General features: G+C 35.8%; 1 protein-coding gene across 4 annotated transcripts in view; it reads right to left on the bottom strand.

Annotated features, from left to right (window-relative positions):
- The window catches only part of LOC115213434 (protein SMG5-like), a 495,266-nt gene that overhangs the window by 343,965 nt on the left and 129,008 nt on the right, over window positions 1-22,293 (bottom strand). For all 4 annotated transcript variants that reach the window (XM_036504028.1, XM_036504027.1, XM_029782410.2 and 1 more), the window contains exon 19: window positions 22,045-22,217. In XM_036504028.1, coding sequence (XP_036359921.1) covers window positions 22,045-22,217 — 173 coding nt within the window. The remainder of the gene's footprint in view (window positions 1-22,044; window positions 22,218-22,293) is intronic.

Raw genomic sequence — 22,293 nt, 5'->3', positions numbered from 1 at the left:
TCACCGGCATGGGAGCCCTTTACATGTCACCAGTACAGGTGCCTTTTAAAGGAAGCAAAATGACAAAGTAACAACTATTTTATGTATTATAAACACATCCACCATTAAATGTCAATAACCATAATATGGGAAACACATAAACACAATACTAGTCTCTTGTAACTTATACATTTTATTGTATTAAGTCCTAGGACTTGTAGGGCTAGTTACCCAGTTCCCATGGTGTATAAGTGACATTCCCTCTGAACAGGACACCAGTTCAATGCAGGATTTGTTGATTTACAGCTGAGTGGACAGGAGCAATGTGAAATAAAGTGTTTTGCACAAAGAACATAAAGCACTGCTGAGTCTTGGAATTGAAACTTCAGTTGTACAATTGTAAATGCAACACCCTAAACACTAGGCCATGTGCCTTTGCAGTTTTTTAGCATAAATTCAACTTTCTGGGTAAAGTAACCAATTAGTTTGTGGTGATTATTTTAATTAACACTGGACACCATAATGGAATTAAGTACACTGTCAACAAATCTATTTTGCTTTGCTTCAAGAAAACCCAAGCAAGAAACCTGTTTATGAATAAATGTAACATCATAGTCATTACATACCAAACAACAATTCTGGTGACAGGTTACAAGTGCAATAGAAACACGCAATTATATATATATACAACAATTATGTTTCAAAACTAGACTTTCATACATTTAATTATTTGCTAGAAGGAGGTGATGACAAAACAGGATGATGTGAAGTTATGTTTGGATTGTAATAAATATCAGAAAATGTAGCAAAGCAGGTGCAATGGATAGCATATTTCCTGGAGAAGTGAGAGAACGAGAGACAAGATTAATGAACAGTAAAAAATTTGAAAGCTATCAGAAAGGAATAGTAAAAAATTACTGGTTGTTTTATATTGAGTTGTAAAGTAATATAACTGGAGAGCTTTTTTTATAGAGTAGCAAAAGAAAAAACTTGTAGTGTAGGAATGTAGAAGATTAACTAGAAAGGGAAATGGGTTAGTTAGACTTTGTGAAATCTTGATCATCTCACAATTAAAATGCTTTGATTTTAATGGAGTTCAAAATTGAAAATTTGACTTTTGGTAATTCAGGGAAATGCAACCAGATTGGTAACAGCAAGTTTCACATTAACAATGACAACACAAAAACTACTATTGTCACACTTCCAAGAAATGTGTTTTGATTCAAATTACTATCTATCTAATAACAGAAACATAGAAAAACCTACTGGGAGTTACATGCTAACAAGAAAAGTGTCAATCAAGTTAAGTCTGAACAAATAGTGGAAGGCTGATGATAGGTCATCAGTTTTCGATGGCTGTTGATGGAAGTGTGTGTAGATATTGCTTTCTATGTGTAAAAATCCAATCACAGAAAATTACAGCTTCAGCAACATTGATGTTCTTACATAATTAGTGGAAAATTGCTACATTTGATTTTTGAGAGATAAATAGTCTAGCAGCAGTTAGAAACACAGCATAGCAGTAAAACAGGATGGGAAAAACAGTTGCTTATGATATGTAAAATGAAATCTGGGGAATAAATTTAGCATTAAAAAATAAAATATAAGATAAATTTTCCTGGAATCAATTAGTTTCATGACTTTTAAAGAAAAATTTTTTTTTTAATGTAAAGAATTTTTTAAAACTTGTAAATGAAGCTGATATGATAGAATCCAGAAGTTCCTTAAAGGAGTTGATTATTAGAGTAGGAATATAAAAACAAGAGAGGTTGTTGATGTGTGTGACTTAGAATTTAATTGTTCTAGCAGGAAATTAATGGAACCTGAACAAATAAATAGGATCTAATAAATCAATTAATTAAAACCTTTATAAGTTTAAATTTCAACTCGAATTTAACAGAAGACCTGCTGTATGGTGAACTGGTCTCTGGAAAGAGAGCATGACAATGACAACACCATCTTCATTTCAAAGATGCCTGAAAGAGAGACAGAAAAAGTCCCCTTGTATGAACATTGAATGATGGGAAGAAATTTCTGATGATTGATTGGTCAAAATAATCTTGGTGATACAAAAGTTCAGGATGGTCATGGTTGGAATACTTCTGATCATAGAATTTTTGTTCAATGTTGACCCAGAACCAAAACAAAACCAACAAAATTGATACAAGTGCCATAACTAAAAGTGTTCAATGAAATATTTTCAACAAAGGAAACTGAGACAAAATCAGTTTGTTCATTCATTTGTTTGCTTCATGTCCACTGCTTCTATACTGGCATAGATTGTAGAAGTACATGTTATTGATACATTGTTTTACAGTAGGATGACCTTCCTTTTACTAACCCTTACAAGTTTCTCAAGTAAGAGGATCTTTATTCCAATTCTCTTTGAAAGTACAAAGCTACCAGACAATTTGTCAACAGATAAATATCAACAAATGTCCCCACCTGACGAAGCTCAGTGATTTTCATGCAAAATGCAGTGTAAACATTCAAATATGCATATCACATACCTATATCAACTCATAATATTTTGAAGGCATGGGCTTGAGCTACACTAATGATAAGAACTCAAAAACACTTATCTGGCTTCATCATCATCGACATCCAATGTATGCTTTCCATGCTAGCATGGGTTGGACAGTTTGAGAAGAACTACCAAGTCCAAAGACTGCACCAAGCTCTACTGCTTGCTTTGGCATGGTTTCTACAGCTGGATGCCCTACCTAACACCAACCACTTTGCAGAGTGTAATGGGTACTTTTTACATGGCACCATTTTTCTGTGATACTTTGAAAAAACAAGAAAACAGCCCCATGTCATGCAGATGTATACAATTCCTCTATTTTCAGCTCCAGCTCAAGAATGTCTTAGCAACATTTTAAAAAACTGAAAACATTGGTACATTAGCCAACTTTTTAAAAGACCAAAACTATGGATAATTTACTGTCTAGTACAGATTTATACCAAACTCAAGCAAAAAACTTCATTAGATTGTTTCAACCAGTTTAGCTGCTGTAATTAGATAACACAATGGTTGTTGTTGAGAATTTTTCTCTACAATGTGACAGAATAATCAAATTGTCGTGATCAGCAGTTTTTTGTCAGTTATTCATATGATGATGATAAACTGAGCAGAGAGCAATATTCAGTTTCAATAAATACTAAGGCAAGATATAACCAAACATACATTACGTCTTCAATAAGCAGAGAAACGTGTTAAAGATAATACTGCGTGGATAAAATATTAACATTATTGTCACAGTAACACACATTTCAATCATAACTGAATTTCAATGTTTATGGCATGCATTACTTTGAATGGTAGTGATGACTAACATTACTTACCAGGAATGCCTTCTTCAGATTCAAAAAACAAAAAGGCCTAACTGAAAGAGAGGGTTCAACCCTTATCCATTTCCCAGTAAAGCAATATTCCCCCCCCCCTGGCCAGATACATTTCCACTGAATATTGGAAACGAATAGCACTGCTTGTGTGACAGTGACACTCATTTACAACCATCACACACACACACACACATGGCATTGGTCAGCCCAGGAATATAGTAGAGGTGCCACACAGTGAGACTGAACCCCAAACCAAGTGATTAGGAAGCAAACACCTTAACCTGGCTTCCACAATGTGTAACTTATTGAAATTATAACACTCCCCGCTTGAATGGGACAACAATCAGTCACAGGTTAACTCCCCAGTTATTATGAAACTCACAGATGAGTAAAATAAAATGATTTTTTTTCCTTCAGAAACACAATGCACCACCCAGTTCTGGAATTGAAACCATGATCTCACAATCCTGAGAGTAATAGCCTAACAACTAGGCCATGGAAATAAGAATGACATATTTTACAGACCTGGTTATACTTATAAAGACAATGAGGATAATAATTTCTGAATACCATTTTGTAGTCCCCACTAAGCAAAATCCAGGGACAGGAAAACGGGGGTGGGGAGTATTAGAGGCAGCAAATATTCTCAGTCCACAACCAGGACCTTTGCAACCTAAGCTCACTAAAAATATAAACTGTAAAGAACTTGGGACTTCCTCTCCATACATAAAACAAGAAGTACATAAGGAACGCCACTACCTAATAAAGTAACACTCTTTATCAAGAATGTGGCTATCCAAGAAAATAGCAGCTAATGTAGACTACAAAAAGCATACATCACTCAGACTGCAGAAAGATGATTCTAGACATTATAAACATCAATTTGAGATAGGAAAGAACAACAGGCCTATTGACGCGAGTTGAACTATGAACCTTTTGATTGATGGCCAACCTTGTTACCAATAAACTACAGAAGGTTTGACAAACTCTATTTCTCAAATTAGGAATATAATATAAATATATTTCTGCAGCTATTTTTAACTGTATTATTGTATTGCAACAAGATAATGTCTAAATATCATTTTCATTCTATCTTAGTAGTCAGATCATGATTATCTTCAGATGTTGATGATAATGAGGAGAAGAAGCGAGAAGGAGAGAGATGGTGATGAGAGATCACAAAGTAATTAGAATAAGACCAGGAACTCTAAGACACTAAATTCTAAAAATAAAATTTAAGAAAAAAAGAAAGAAACATTTTCATCTATAATAAAGAACTATAACATGACATATCTATTCATGAACCATCTTAAAATTAAATCTTTCAAACCAAAATGATGTTCCTACATCCAAAATAATGTGCTATCTATATCAGCCCCCACTGTAATCTGACAACCACGAAAGATCAAACCAATGTGGGAAACCCTACACAGTTGCTCAAACTGCTAAAAAAAGCAACCAAATTTTATTCAAAGTATGGCCAGAGGGAGAGAGAGAGGAAGGAAGGAAGGGAGGGAGGAAAGAAAGATGATCATGATTAGAACACTTTTGATAAACACAGGTCTTCTGAATAAAACTTTTCTGATCTAGGGTTAAACCAAAATAACCTGCAGCAGTGTAGAATGGAAGAGCCATTGGTTAGAGAATGTCTGATGAGTTGAAGAAGTTACAGATATAGTTTCCAGTCACTCTAATTTTAATATGTCCCCCTGCTTTCTCCTAAATGCTTACTACAAATAACAGACATTTTTTTATAAGAAAATCAGTGACTGACCTCTCTATAAAGGTGTACAGAGTGTGGCAAATAAATTATCATCTAAATTATGCAAAAATTAAAATAACACTGACATCTCATTTTAACAGATATATTTACCAAAATTACATAAAAATATCTTTAAATATTAAAGAGTAAATTTATTCAATAAAATTGCCATTGGCTTCAACCATGCCCTCCAAATAACTTCAGAATCTCCTGCAACTCTTCTGAACGGTCTCCTTGTTTAAGTTGGTGAATGCTGCCATAATCCTTGCCTTCAGTTCATCTTTGGTGTTACAAGGAGTTCTGTTGGTCTCTCACTCAACTGCACTCCACACATAATAATCAAGAGGGTTGCAATCTGGGGAGTGAGGTGGCCAGATGTTAGGGGTGATGTGGTTGCAGAAATTATCTGACAGCTATGACTGGGTTCTCCTGGTTATGTGGCAAGGTGCAGAGTACTGTAGCCAGACATAGGGTCTTCCAGCAGCCACCCTCTTCCCCCAGGGCAGCACTACTTCCTCCAGGCACTTGTTATAGGCCTCCATGTTGAGTTTGAGGCTGTATGGGAAGATGAAGGCATAACATTGCCATCACTAGTGATCACTCCAAACACCATGATGTTGACTAGATATTTAATTTTTATGACTCTTGATACATGTTTTGGGGACACAGCAAGCCAATAGTTGTTCTGTGCTCACCATTTGATCCTGACAGAAAATTTTCTCATCTCAGAAAAACCAAAGCATATTTGGTTGGAGGGGACACTTGAGTTTGTTCAAAAGCTTCGTAGCACCGTCTTTCCTTTTGTCCTTGATGCCTTGGGATAAAAATTGGCCTTTTCTCATTTTGTATGAAGAATACTGCATGTTTTCATGCACTACCTGTCTAATATGAAACTCAGGCACTCCCATGTCCCTGGCAATGGGGCTGATTGACTTGGAGGGATCATTGTCAATCATGGCCTGGATCTCATCAACAAATTCAGTTCTTTTCTTATCCGAATGATCAGAGTGAGTTTTTCAAGCCGTCATACCTTCGTAATCACCATTAGACTGACTCATCCAACTCTTTCTGAATCCTCTGCCCTCTCCTCAGATTGACACCCAAACACTTTGAAAGGTTCATATTGGAGCTTCCAATGAAAATGCCAAGCAGTTGTTTCCAAATTTCTGGCAGAGTGAATTGCATCATGGTGCTGCTTTTCTCACAGATAGTGCCCAACAGACCTTACTATACTGTGTAGTCAACAAAATCAAGAATAAACAATGCACAAGTGCAAAATTAGAAATATAGAATGGTGACAATTTACCCAATGCACCCTGTATATATTCAGTGTAATAAAATCCAAAACCGCCATGGAGAGATAATGAATCTGATTAAACACCAAAAAATAACTGTCTCACAACAGTATCCATATGACATTAATAGTTACATATTTAAGTTGGATGCTCTTCCTGTTGCTAACCCTGATCTGTTTATCAAAGAACTTCATTTCTTTTTTCCTCTCATTTTTAAAAGCACAGAGATTGAGGACCATTTACTGACAGAGAATGTCAACAAACATTACCATTTTAAGCTCAACATTTTCAGATGAAGACACATAATGCATACATTCACACATGCACACACACAAACAAACAAACAAACACAATTATATTTTATGCACAAAACAGTGTCAATAAGAAGGACTGACAGATTTTTGAATATGAGGAAACAATTTGCAAGGATAGCAAACTGTAAGACTGTAAACACATTCCCCTTATGCTTTTGTTATGCAGAAAAAGGCATCTCTTGATAGACTTGCATACAGTTTCAGTCAACCAATTCCACTCACAATGCATTGGCTGACCTGAGGATTCAGTAGAAGACATATGTCCTAAGTAAGCATGCAGGGAAATAGAACTCAAGACTATATCCACACAGCCATGCCCATGTTAATATTTATTCTATTCATTTATTCCATTATCAGTTTCAACCAGAGGCTGTGGCCATGCTAGAACAATGCCATAACAAGCATTTTCCTATTACATCAACTCCAGTGTTCAACTGGTATGGAATTTATCAACCCTGAAAGGACAAAAGGCAAACTCAACCTCAGTGGAATTTCAACTCAGAACATAAAGAACTAGAAGAAATGCCACTAAACATTTTATTTTGACTAGTTAACAATCTTGCCAACTTGCCACCTTTTTTATATGAGTATTGAATCAAAACTTAGTATCAAAATCTTCCGATACATCCAAAGTTAAATATCAATAATTAAAAGCAAATATATACCTGTATAGATATATAATGTACATTGACTTCGTTTGAAAGCCAAACTGGAGCCTATGGCAATTTTCTTAGAAACAATTTGTTACCACTCTTAGACCAGTGCATGCTTAGCAGAGAATATAGATAATACAAGGTCATTACAGGGGAATGACTAATTTTTGCAGGTAGAGTAAAAAAGAAAAAGTTGGAAAAAGAAGCTCTTATGCCCCTTAGGATCTCTGTGCATTGTACTTCATATGAACGCCAATAAAACTGAATACTACATAATAATAATAATATAATAATAATAATAATAATAATAAACAATTGAAAATTTTTTAACAGAATAACATGGAAAGATAAGGAAAGTAAAAAAACATATCAAAGCTTCAGGCTTTCCCAAGATTATCCAAGGATACTTTCAACAACAGTAAGAAAACGGTAAAAGGAGAAAGTTTTTTTCTTTTGTTACAATAAAGTTTAACTTTGTCTCATATCTATCTATCTATCAATCTATCTATCTGTGTGTGTGAAGACATGTATATATTCATACAAACGTCTGTATACACACACATACACAAAAGAGGCTGGCTTCCAATAATCTTCACTATGGAAGCAACTGTATGCAAATCTGTTTCAAATAGTTTAAAAGGTTTCTGAAGATATTATAAGGAAATATCAAAATCAAACCATCAGATAAATAAACCAAGATAGACTAGAAAATGGAGAGAGAAAGAGAGGGAGATTTCCTTTCAGATAACAAGTTTATTTACTATTAACAACGTTAACCTAATATAAACTGGTTTTGAAATTAGCTTAATTACAAAAACTTGCAACAATACAAATGGAAAAATGAACATGAGAAGGACAACAATGGTTCTCAGAAAAAAAGTTGGAATAACAAGATGGAAGAAACATACAAATAATGAGAACTCCCCCACCCATGATAAAATATTTAAAACAATAATAACAATGCCTTACTATACATCAGATATCAGATAGGATATATCTTGGCTGTAACATCTTATATTAGATAAGAAACATTGAAACCATAACAACAACAATGCTGATTCCTTGCATTGGGACAATGGAAGAAATCTGTAGAGAAGGGATATAATTGATCGAATTATACCCCGAAAAATTACTGGTACTAATTTGTGAATTTGCGTAGCTAGTGGTGAAAGTGTGGAACTAACAATCGTAAGGTCATGGTTTTGGTTCCCAGACAAGGCAGGGCATTGTGTCCGCAAGCAAAACACTTCATTCCACATTCCTTCAGTCTATTCAGTTAAAAGTGAATGCCAGCAGAGCTTAACCCAGTGAGGGACTGGTAACCCATTCAGGACTTATGCACCATGGAAAAATAAAGATAAGCTCAGGCCTAAGAAGTCTGCAGACTTTTGACAGACATAAGACTAAAGCAGGGCAGATTTGCTGTACTTGATAACACAAGTCAAGCTAAGTAGACTTGCTGTCTTCCACACATACAGGTTTGTTCTTTCAGGTGCTGCTGCCACTTGAGAAGCATCCGTGTTGGAGCTGCACGTAAAATGCACCCGGCACACACTGTTAAGTGGTTGGCATTAGGAAGAGCATCCAGCCATACAAACCATGCCTCAACAGACAGCTGGAGTTTGGATAGCTCCCTACTAGCCAGCTCCATGTCAAACTGTCCAACCCATGCAAACGTTAAATGATGATGATGATGGACAGGGGGTAACAGAAACAATCTGCCCTAGGTGGCACTTTTAATGGAAGTGGTAATTTCAGATCTGTAGTATAAGCCTGTATAGGGTTGGGAGAGTGAAGGCTAGCAAACTCAAGGGCTGCCCTTGGTGCCAAACTCTCTAGCTATGTCACTGGACAGAGACAAATTTATCAATTCTCCCTAGTGGTATAAAAAGCAAAGTCAACCTCGGTGAGATTTGAACCCAGAATGTAGATGAACAGAACTAAATCCTCCAAAAAGTATTTACTCTAACACTCTACCACCTCGGCTGACTGCCCACAAATTACTATGATGTTAATGGCTATAAAAATAACATTTTTAATTATTGTTTTTGTTGCTTGGTGGTAGCCAGCATTTATTTCTATGTTTAACATTAACAGTAATTAATTAGACAGCATTTCAACTTTTTTTTTTTTTTTAACAATAAACCAGAATAAATATATTGGCTTTCAAAGGCTGTAAAAGCTGTAGAATTACACACTTATTTCTGTTGGCTCAATCAACAGGAAACATGATCAAATGTTTGGCACATTCTTTTTAATACAAAATCAAAAAACTATTTTTGCACCATAACACAACAGATGACCATGTCTGAAATCATTTTATAGTTGTTCATAGAGTGAAGGAAGAGAAACTTAGAGTATTTTCTATCTTTGCTTTAGTATTACACATAAAACAGAAACGTTTTCTATCAAAGCAGTCCTTTAATAATTGGAATTGTTGCTAGTGCTGTTGTTCATTCTAGTCATGGCCATCCCTTCTTATTGTATATCTGGGACTAACTGTCCTGTGTCTTTTCATTTTTTAAAAAAATTTTTTATTTTTTTTTATTTTAATAAGTTGGTAGAATGTCTTTGTGAAAAGCTATGGCTTTTATCAAAGGTCCGTTCAATCAGAGCAATTTTTTTGGTGAAATAAAACAAGAACATGAAAGCTTGAATGCTGAAATTAAGCATTTAGACCAGTCATATCTATCTCAAATATTCTACCTGTCATATGTTTAATCTGATTAGATCCAGCTTCTCACACCTACCCAACAACGCTACTCATATAAATAACCACATTATGAAAATCCTGAAGCTTCAAAATAATATATAATTAATTCAAAACAATGTGAATAAATAAGCATTACATTTGACAGAGTAATCTGAATGCTAAAGTGTTAAACAATCATCATCATCATCATCACCACCACCACCAAAAACATCTTATTCGAAGTGCCTAACCCATGCCAACATGGAAAATAGATGCTAAACGTTGACAATGATGATGATGATGATGATGTATGATCAAGATAATATTCTATTACATAAGTGTAAGATGTATACTTCAGTTTAACTATGAAAATATTAGTCAAGCAAATCTGGAGTTCTTTTATTATAGCATGCCTGAAAAATACATCATTTTTGAAAAGGTAGTAATTATTATCAAACTGTTTACATAAGATATTATCTTTTTATATTCAAATCTTTTTTCGTCCCCCACACACAAAAATGTTAACAGCTGCCACATTTATCATCATTATCATTCCAAGTATGTTCTTCCATGTTGGCTGGCAAGGATATAAGATGAGTACACTAGATCAACTTTCCTATCTGATATCTTCCTGAATCTATTCTTCTGCATGTCCCATTTATTTTAGCTAAACCCAAACAACCTCACTTCAAAATATGGCTCTCTGCTGTTTCAGTTATCAAACAACAACAATATTCCTACAACGATTACATTTAATCCTGCCTCCTACATCCCCACTTTTTGTCATTTTATTCTCCCAACATGCCTAAATTACCTTCCTCGGCCATTTTCATTGAATGTAGCTTTGAGTAATTTTGTTAAAACCCAACCACCTCAATTGATATTTCAGCCCCACATTTATAAACACTACATGTAAATGTTAAACTTATTACATTACACATTGCTTCCATCATATGCAACACATAAGTTGCCTAACTCCTGCCACTCATCAAGTTTTACTATTATGACACATAGTACTAAACACCCAGATAGAAAATATATCTAATCACACTCTGTGTAGTCTGACACAGTCGATTAAGATTTCTACATTTTGCAATTTAAGTATTGTCATGCTTGTGACTTCATATTTTGTGTACAAAGTGTACTGGCTCACACAAAGCAAATTAACTATACATTATATATACCCAATACATTCTACATCAAAACTAACCTCCATGTGGCTATTAGGTCTGCTAAAATTAGCAGCCAAACCTTTTCCAAATCACTCATTCCCATTTCCAACAAGAGGATATATTGCAAAACATAGCCCTACATACTTCTAAAAACATGAGCGGTCACATGTAGAATGCTTTTTGATCATAGTTTACTCTATCAGGATTGACATACTGCTAAATAAGAATAAACAATACATTATTTATTATATATCCAAAAGTGACCTTCACTATTTATTAAAAATTACTATTCAGTTATTTCAAACACCAGAAAGGTTTATAGAATTCATACAAGCTTCTAATTGCAGAGTTATTAAATTGACCAGAGTCTCAGGAAGAAGGGTAGTCACTTAAAGGAGCAGAAGAACTATGGATTAAAAAGGGATGGACAAATCCTCAGAATTGTAATCCTTTCTACTATAGGCACAAGGCCTGAAATTTTGGCAGGAAAGGGTTTATAAATTACATCAACCCCAGTACTCAACTGGTAATTATTTAATCAACCAAATTTCTACCAAATTTCACTCACAATGCATTGGCCAAACCAAAGCCACACCAGAAATCACTTGCTGAATATTGAAGTTCAACCTCTAAAACCACATGATTATAAAGTGAACTTCTTAACTACCAGTCATTCCTGACCTATATATAACATCAAAAGTCTTCAAGTGATTCCTCTCAACTCAGTGGGTCACAGGACTCATTCAAATTTCAAATACAATATCTAACATTACTACAAAACTTATGCACTGGCTTCACCATCTCACACAGGGCTGTGGAGTCAAAACAAAAAACTTCAACTCTGACTCCTCTTTATGTAATTAAGTGATTGTGGTCTACATATGTCATAAAACATATGTATATGCTTGTACTTTGAGTAGGCCTATATGTTATAACTGGTTTATATTAAAATATAAAGACATTGTAAGTTGGAATCAGAGTCGGTATAGTTTTACCGACTCCACAGCCCTGATCTCACATAACACATTTACTCAATATAATTACACTGGCTACAACAATTAACATTTCCCTCACACTTATTATATAAACCATTGCAGGTGGCACATAAAAAAAAAAATCAACCTTTGAACATTGGGCCCCATGGAGGAAAAGTGGCTGAGTTCCTTTCATGCATTTTGGCTTGACAGAGGCAAAGTGGCTGAGTTCCTTTCAAGCAATGAGCCTGATGGAGGTAAAGTGGCCGAGTTCTTTTCAAGTGTTGGGCCTCACGGAGGCAATGACCAAGACCTTTGACATTATGTCAAGCTTGAGAAGAAGACCCATCAAGCTAAGCAAAATTGCAGTAATGTCAGATACCAGTGTCATGCAAATGGCACCTATGCCAGTATCACATAAAAGCATGTATTACACTCTCAGAGTGGTTGGTATTAGGAAGGGAATCCAGCCATAGAAAACCATGCCAAATCAGACGAACCTGGCGTAGCCATCCAGCATGCCAGCCCAGTGAAACTGTCCAACCCATGCCAGTGTGAACAAAGGATATTAAATGATGATGGTGATGATGATGATTAGCTGCACAGGTTAGACCAGGGATTCCCACCCTTATTTTGCTTGTGGACCCCCTGAGAGCTATTTTACCTGTGTACCTTATATATGAACCTGTAAATTTTTGAAATAAAATATTTGTTTGTAGGTTAGTAAAAACTAACAATGAAACAATTTCGTTATATTCATAACATAAATTCCAAATACAAATCTTGAGAATTTCAATAAATACAGGTACCTCTCCTAGTAAACAAAATTTATATGTGGACCCACAAATTACCATGTGGCTTAGTGGTTAGGGTATTTAGCTCACAATCTTAAGGGCATGAGTTTGATGCTTGCCAGCATGTTGTGTCCTTGAGCAATGCACCTTATTCTTCATTCCTCCAGTCCACTCAGCTGGTTAAAATTAGTTGTACCTGTAATTCAAAGAGCCAGCCTTATCATATTCGCATTCGGTGTGTCACACTGAATGTCCCTGAGAACTATGTTAAGGATATGTGTGTCTAAGGGGTGCTCAGCCACTTGCACTTTAGTTTCCTGAGCAGGCTGTTTCTTTGGTCGAATCAAATGGAACACTTGTCGTCGTAATTGACAGAGAGCCACCACAGCTATTAGAAACTTTCTTTTGAGGCAGTGAGCTGGTAGAAACGTTAGCACGCCGGGTGAAATGCTTAGCAGTATTTCGTCTATCTTTACGCTCAGAGTTCAAATTCCGCCAAGGTCAACTTTGCCTTTCATCCAATTGGGGTCGATAAATTAAGTACCAGTTATGCACTGGGGTTTATGTAATTGACTTAATCCCTTTGTCTGTCCTTGTTTGTCCCCTCTATGTTTAGCCCCTTGTGGGCAATAAAGAAATAAGAAACTTCCTTTTAATACACCGATTGTTTCCTCAGTCATTCAAAAACCTGCTGCATAGCTCTCTGTCAAACCTAACTGCACAAACCCCTCAACTACAGCCTCAACTGACCAATGCCATATGAACAAATTTGATGAACAAAAATTGTGAGTAAATACATCACACATACATGTTTGTGTATGTGTAAGTGTCTTTGTGTTTCTCTCTTACTATTTGACAACTGTTGTTCGTTTAAATGTCATGAACAGTATCAGTACCACAAGGCAATCTTCATATCCAACTTCATGTGGATATCTTGTTAGAACGCTAAATACTGTGTTATTAGCCTTCAGAAACCCTCTTGTGTAAGCCTACTGGCTAATTTGCAACATCGGTCTCTGAAAGATGCTAACATTTCATCATGGCAATTAGATTTGGCCAGTATGTGGTCACCAGATATCTCCCCCTGATGAGGGTCAGTAGACTGAAATCACGTGATATGGGAATTCTGGTATACATAACAGACAATTCTCATCTGCCACAATCTAAGTCTGTGCCTTCATACACCATGCACCTATATGAGAGAATCTCTCAATGCTAATACTGTAGTATATGGTGTTCTAACAAGGTATCCATTATAAGCTGGATATAAATATTACCTGTTGTTTGTTTGTCTGTTCACATCCACACTGGCCTCGTGCCGGTGGCATGTAAAAAGCACCATCCGTTCATGGCCGTTGCCAGCCTCACCTGGCCCCCGTGCTGGTGGCACATAAAAAGCACCATCCGATCGTGGCCGTTTGCCAGACTCGTCTGGCACCTGTGCCGGTGGCACGTAAAAAGCACCCACTACACTCATGGAGTGGTTGGCATTAGGAAGGGCATCCAGCCGTAGAAACATTGCCAGATCAACTGGGCCTGGTGCAGCCTTCTGGCTTCCCAGACCCCAGTTGAACCGTCCAACCCATGCTAGCAATGATGATGATGATGATAACCTAGCAATTCAACAAAAAGAGACCCGTAAAATAAGAACATAACTAAAAAAAGTACTGGGTGTCAACAAGATTGACTAACCTCTTCAAAGTTGTGCCCCAGCAAGGCCATAGTCCCAAAACTGACACTATTAAAGGAATAACCATATATGGTTTCACTTTGATGAAATATGTGTACATACAAGCAAACAAAGTAGCCTCTACATAATCAACCGACTTGCTAGAAACAGCAGCCAAATCTCCTTCAGACTACACCATACTTTCTTAAATTAAGGAAATGATTCACTAGATAATGTAGTCTTAAACAGCCTTAAAAAGAACAAATGACCATGGTCAGAATGCCTTTAAATCATAGGTCTACTCCATCAGGATTGACATGTGTACATATGAGTTGAAAGGAAAAGTATGTAATAAGGGGACTTCATAGAAATTCCTTAAAAATAGCAATATTAAAGTTTGGCTTGTAAGTTTTTCAACAAGATGACGGCATAGATGTAAAAATTTGTTCAAATGGGAAATTTTACGCAATGGTCTTTTGACATTAACGCAAATGTATCGAACTTCTTAAGCATGAGAGATAAACATGACATATTCTTTTCTTTTGCTTCTAATGGAAAAGAAAATTATGCAGCTTTCAATGAATAGATTTATTCACAAAACTGTCAAGATATAAACTGCTTGTAATTTAAAATCAATAGAAAAATTCTTCAAGCTATAATCGTCAAGGGAAGTAACTCTCATTTTTTTCAATGATAATCTCCCTTACAACATAATACACTCTCTTGACTTACTCCATGTAACATTTTTGTTTCCCCCCCCCCCTGCCCACCCCCCATCTCTATCTCGTTATCAACTGCGAAATGAACTCCGCGTTTATTTAAACCAGTGGTTCTCAACCATTTTTTTTTTTTTTCATCTACAGAGACTTTTAATTACTATTCTGTTCTGGTGGGCTCCCAAAGCCATACGATGTTTAAAAGCTCGTGTGATACTCTTTTCAAAATTCTTATTTTGTTTATCACAAACTTGTGTTTGTTGAACTATTCTTTAATTCTTTTACTTGTTTCCATCATCTGACTGCAACCAAGCTGGAGCACCGCCCTTAATCGAACAAATCAACCTCAGGACTTATTCTTTGTAAGCCGAATACTTATTCTATCGGTCTATTTTGCCGAACCACTAAGTTACAGGGACATAAACACGCCAACATCGGTTGGCAAGCGACGGTGGGAGGACAAACAGAGATATAAACATTATATATCGTAAATTGATCATATATATATATATATATATATACACACGACGGGCTTCTTTCAGTTTCCATCAACCAAATCCACTCACAGGGCTCTGGTTGGCCTGACGCTATAGAAGGCACTTGCCCAAGGTGCCATGCAGTGGGACTGAACCAAGAACCCTGTGGTTGGGAAGCAAGCTTCTTACCACACAGCCATGCCGTATGTAAAACGTTTACTAAAAAGGCTAGCTGTTTCTTGCAATAAATACATCTAAAGCAAAACTTTTTCACGGACCCTTCAAACACTACTGTGGATTTCCAGTATACTATTTTGCATGCACTGAGCCACAAAGGTCTTATACGGGCCCTCCTGGGTCATATAGACCCTGGGTAGAACCACCAATTTAAACAAAAATTACTTGCTTCGTCAGAATTAAAACAGTAGAACGTAACAACATTAATGATGGTCTGTCTGCATCTTCAAATACTAAATACAAACAGTTCACAAACTGAAAATATACTCTTTTACTCTTTTACTTGTTTCAGTCATTTGACTGCGGCCATGCTGGAGCACCGCCTTTTTAGTTGAGCAAATCGACCCCGGGACTTATTCTTTGTAAGCCCAGTACTTATTTTATCGGTCTCTTTTGCCGAACCGCTAAGTGATGGGGACGTAAACACACCAGCATCGGTTGTCAAGCAATGCTAGGGGGACAAACACACAAACACACACACACACACACACACACACACACACACACACACACACACATACATACATACATATATAATACATACATACATACATATATATATAATACATACATATATACGACAGGCTTCTTTCAGTTTCCGTCTACCAAATCCACTCACAAGGCATTGGTTGGCCCGGAGCTAAAGTAGAAGACACTTGCCCAAGATGCCACGCAGTGGAACTGATCCCGGAACCATGTGGTTGGTTAGCAAGCTACTTACCACACAGCCACTCCTGCGCCTATGTTTGTTTATTTGTGAGGAAGAGGAGAGGTGTGACATTACAAATAGGGCAGGCCCTTCGTAGGAAGGGGAGAAAGTGCACACATTTTTGTATATAACTTTATATTGCTTATTATTTTCTTACTCTGGAACAGTTTGACTTTACTCTTCCTCACAGCAAACTAAGTCTCACTCTATGAATAGCTTGTATTCATTGTATGAAGAAAAGAAGGGTTAAAAAATTATGAATGGAATATCATAAAATTATTATGGCTGCTGTCAGTTGTCATAGTAATTTTGGCATGACTGTGGGCAGCAACAATAATGTAATATACCCATAAGATAATATTTGCAAGAATAATAATTATATGATATTATTCCACCAATAGTTTATTAATCCTTTTTCTCTTTTTAAAGAAAAAGTTCTTTCCAATTTTTTCTTTAAACCAGATGCTTTAAAAACTTTTATTTGAAGATTTAAGAAAAGAAAGCTTCGTTTCTTAAGCTTAATACAACACAATGAGAACTCTAGTGTAAAGAAGATAGACATTTTAACACATTAAGTACCAGAGTTTCCTTCTGCTCACTCACAAAACAAAAAGAAAAAAAAACCAACAAACAAGCTTAAGCTCAAAGAAATTTCAAATAATCATACATAATTACATCAAGGCATAGCCAAAGCTAACAATTAAAACACCTACAAGTACACTTACATTAAATATTTATAACCAAGTCAGTAAATATATATGCTTCTTTATTGGCTGACATACACAGTGTGCAAATTTACTCTTCCACATTTTTTAAAATTAAAAATAAAGGTAAAAAATATATATAGCACGTTATATATATATATATCTACACTCTGAAGAGACCATTTGAAATAAATTTAAGTATGTAAGGAGGAAAGAATCTTGCTTTTTCCAAGAGTGTCCTCCTAAGAGCACTTCTATTTTATCTATTACACCAAGTAGTTTTGTATACAATCTTAATTTAAGTCGTTCAAGACAAGTACACCTCTTCAGCTGGTTCCAAGTACATGTTTTAGTCTCTGAACTCACTGATAAGTACCTGATCTTCACAGAGGATTGTTGTCAAATGACAGCAAGGTTCAAGTGGTGATATGATGAACGAGAATAGCATGTTTACGTGGGTGCACGCTCTCACAAAGTGTTGCAAGAACAGATTGTTAGATGAAATAATCAAAACAATAAAGTTCATAATTTAGCACTATTTCAAAAGTCAAATTTTATTTGCATCAGAAAAATTTCGCAATGAAGATGCACTACAAGTTGATTGATTCACAAGGCCTTGTGAGTGGATTTGGTAGACAGAAACTTAAAAAGAAGCTCTTCATATATGTGTATTATATAAACATATAAGCATTTATGACTATATGTTTAAGTGTGGGTAGAGGTATGTACTTGTGAGTGTATGTGTGTGCACATAATTGTACATGTGTGTTTCATGTCACTTTTGTCATGATATCATGTGTGACAGTTGTGAATAAGTATCGCCATCATACAAATGATGTCCCTTATTTCCAATTTTCCATGGAAACAAGTCGAGCTATGTAGAAATATTACTTGCTTAAAAAAACAGATGAGAGATGGGGATAGGAAAGGCATCTAACCATAGAAAATCTGCTGCAACAAATTCTGTCTGACCCAGACAAACATAGAAATGATGATAGTACCATTCAAGAACCACTATGTGGTTACTCAATCTGCTAGAAATAGTAAACAAGCTTGCCTCCAATCAAAAACAAAAAATGGTGAGGGTGCATTATATAATGTATCCTTAAAGACCTCAAAAGTAACAGCTGGAATGCCTTTGAACTGCTAAGTTAAATTGGGACACTAAACAACAATCCTTAAATGGTAAAAATCAAGATCAACACCGGTATAAACTGAACTAAAAAATGTTCATGTGATACAAAGCAACAAATTTGACTAAAATAGCAAACAAACCAGACCTAGTTTTTAAACTATTTCCCCTCATTTTATTATCTAATTATCCATAAGTCATTATCTAAAGTATTTTTTTACTAATCTTCTAATCTACAAACATTAATAAGAAATATCTTTTATATATATATATATATATATATTATAGATAGTGTGTGTGTGACATCTACGATAAGTTCATTCATTCACTTAATGTCCATATTTTTCCATGCCAGTATGGATTGGATGGGGATATATCAGAGGTAAGATTTTAAGACCAGGTGTTCTTCCTAACACACACCCAAAGTAAAGGATTTCATATTTCCACAGATTTCTAAAAGTGCAGAGCATAACATCAACAAAGAAGGTAAACATCATTTACCATGTTGCTGAAGCAATGCTGCAGGATGTGCACATGTATACACAAACACTTCCTACAATAATCCCCTACCAAATTCACTCACAAGGTATTGGTTAAATAATGAAAATAAAATTCTTTTCACTCCTATCATCTTCTTTATTTTTATGTCTGTTTTTTCATGTTGGCATGGGTTAGACAGAATATTTTAGACAGTGTTTTATGATCAGTCATTTTTCATGATGTATTCCTTTTTAGTCACCTACTAGAGTATACAGTGTGATTATTCAGAAAATCTGGATACATGGCAACAGTGATTTTGAAAAATTGAAAATGCACGCACACGCACACGCACATGCACACACACACACACACCACACACACACACACAGACAGAGCAGTCATGTTGTAACTAAACCATAAATAAATGGTTTCAAATATTCTTCCCTACTCTAGGAACAAGGCCCAAAATTTTGGGGGAAGGGGTGCAGTCGATTAGATCGATCCCAGTATACAACTGGTACTTAATTTACCAACCCCCGAAAGGATGAAAGGCAAAGTCGACCTTGGCGGAATTTGAACTCAGAACATAAAGACAAACAAAATACCACTAAGGATTTCGCCCGGAGTACTAACATTTCTGCCAGTTCACCGCCTTAATGGTTCCAAATATTGCCACAAGGTCATCAATTTCAAGGGAGGTGGTTAGCTGATTACATCAGCTCCAATACTCAAGTGGTACTTATTTTATCACCCCCATGACACACACACACACACACACACACATGTGGCAAAAGAATGAAAGTCAAATTTGACCGCGTCAGAGTTTGAATTCAGAACATAAAGAGCTGGAAGAAATGCCACCAAGCATCTTGACTGACTTGCTAATGATTCTTTTCTACTCTAGGCACGAGGCCTGAAATTAGATAGAAATTAGTTAATTAGACAGAACCCAGTATGCAACTGATACTTAATTTATCAACCCTGCAAGGATGAAAGGCAAAGTTGACCTCGGCAGAATTTGAACTCAGAACGTAAAGACAGAAGAAATATTGCTAAGCAGTCCACCCAGCGTGCTAACATTTCGTATTTCTTTATTGCCCACAAGGGGCTAAACATAGAGGGGACAAACAAGGACACACAAAGGGATTAAGTCGAAAACATCGACCCCAGTGCGTAACTGGTACTTAATTTATCGACCCCAAAAGGATGAAAGCCAAAGTCAACCTTGGCGGAATTTGAGAACGTAGCGGCAGACGAAATACTGCTAAGCATTCCGCCCAGCATGCTAACGTTTCTGCCAGCTCACCGCCTTTAAACCATAAATAAATGAAGAAGAAAATGATATATTTTAAACTGAATATATTTCATAGTCACTCTTACCATCCATAATCTCATATATATACTTTATGTAAATCTGTAACACTATCTAATGAAACAAGAAAATTACATCAATCAAATACAAACCATTAACTGTCCTTAAAAGAAATTTTATCTACAGACACCTATATTAAATGACAATAGTAATTTTATTAATAATAGAAACTTAATTAGGAGAAAAATAATATTAGTTGCCATAGAGGCGTCGTATATAGTATAAATCTAAACATTATATGGTATTTGTTGTAGTAAGAGCAATATCTCTAAAAGTGAAATCATATATTATTTATTGAAAAACAATGTGAACAAGATATTGATTTCTGATTTTGGCACAAGGCCAGCAATTTCGGAGGAGGGGATTAGTCAATTACAACAACCCCAGTGTTCAACTGGTACTTATTTTATCAACCCTGAAAGGATGAAAGCAAAGTCAACTTTAGCAGAATTTGAACTCAGAACATGAAGATGGATGGAATTCTGCAAAGCATTTTGCCTGCCATGCTACCAATTCTGCTAGCTTGCCGCCTTACTGTGAACAAGACATTGGGGTAATTAATGATGGGTCAGTAACTTTAGAAAAGAGAAAAAGATCTCATGGGGTTTTTTTAACTACTACTACTACTCTCTCTCTCTCTCTTTCACATGTTAGTTAAGAAGGCCTGAGTGAGAGGAAATATATCCTCAAACTGGAAACCTGGACCCAAGGCTTGCAACAAATTACATCTATCAACCAAAGCAGCATTTGAACTTAAGGCAATGAACTGGAATGAATACCACAAGGTATCTCTTCCAACAATCCCCCACCCCCCGGTTGACTGTCTGAGACTGATATTTTATTGACCCATGAAGAGTGAAAGATAAAGTAGACAATGGTAAGATTTGAAGTGAGAATGCAAGGTACTGGAATATTTACCAAAATGTATTCTACCTAGCACACCTATGACTCATCCAGTTCACTACCCTAATCTATCTTGACCATAACAAAAACCAATTCAAAGGATTCCATGTCCAAGAAAGATCTGTGGTCACTCTGCCTGCTAAAAATAGCTGTCAAGTTCCCTTTAAATCACACACAACTGTCTTAAAAAGAATATGTTAGATAAGGTAGTAGTAAGTACACTTTACCTGAAAAAGAAAAAGGTTAGTTACAGTTTCATAGGTGAGACACCTTTGATCATGCAGATGGCTTGCATTTGAACAACTAAAGGACATTGGTAATCATAAAATCCAGATTTAAGTCCTGTGTTTTACTTAAAAAAATAGGTGTTAGGTACCAGAACAATAGTAAAAGAACAAGGCTGAATCCTAGAAAATTCAATTGCCATAAAGCTAAAAGCTAAGTCTTGTGAAGAGACTTACAATTTTCCTTGATAGTGTTTAATGGCAAGCTTAAATTAATGATTTAACCAGAATAGTTAACATTTTATTGTTGTTCTTCTGTTATAATTGTATGAAAAGTTTTAAATAATTGGAAGAAGCAAGAGAGGCCATGAGAGAAATGCCAGTGATAACAGCTAAACACAAACTGAATCAGTGAATATATAAAGTCCTTGTTTATACATACCTCCTGCCTTTCATTTAATTTGAACTGCTTGTCGAAATTGACATTGGCGTGAAGCTCTGCCAAAGGCTGGAATAACTGCAGATTTATGTCTTCACGTAGAGGGTATATCTGTTTCCATGCTGGGTTTACAACATCTCTAACAACATAGCGAAGATTTTCCGGCCACAGCATCTCTGAAAATATATTGCAAAATTTTTTGCTTTTAAATGATTAAGTAAATAAATAAAAATAAAGGAGCAAAACAAAAAA

This window comes from Octopus sinensis, linkage group LG6, assembly GCF_006345805.1.
Source record: "Octopus sinensis linkage group LG6, ASM634580v1, whole genome shotgun sequence".
Taxonomy (NCBI): Eukaryota; Metazoa; Mollusca; class Cephalopoda; order Octopoda; family Octopodidae; genus Octopus; species Octopus sinensis.
The sequence above is the reverse complement of the archived record's forward strand: the minus strand, read 5'-3'. Positions and strand labels throughout refer to the sequence as shown.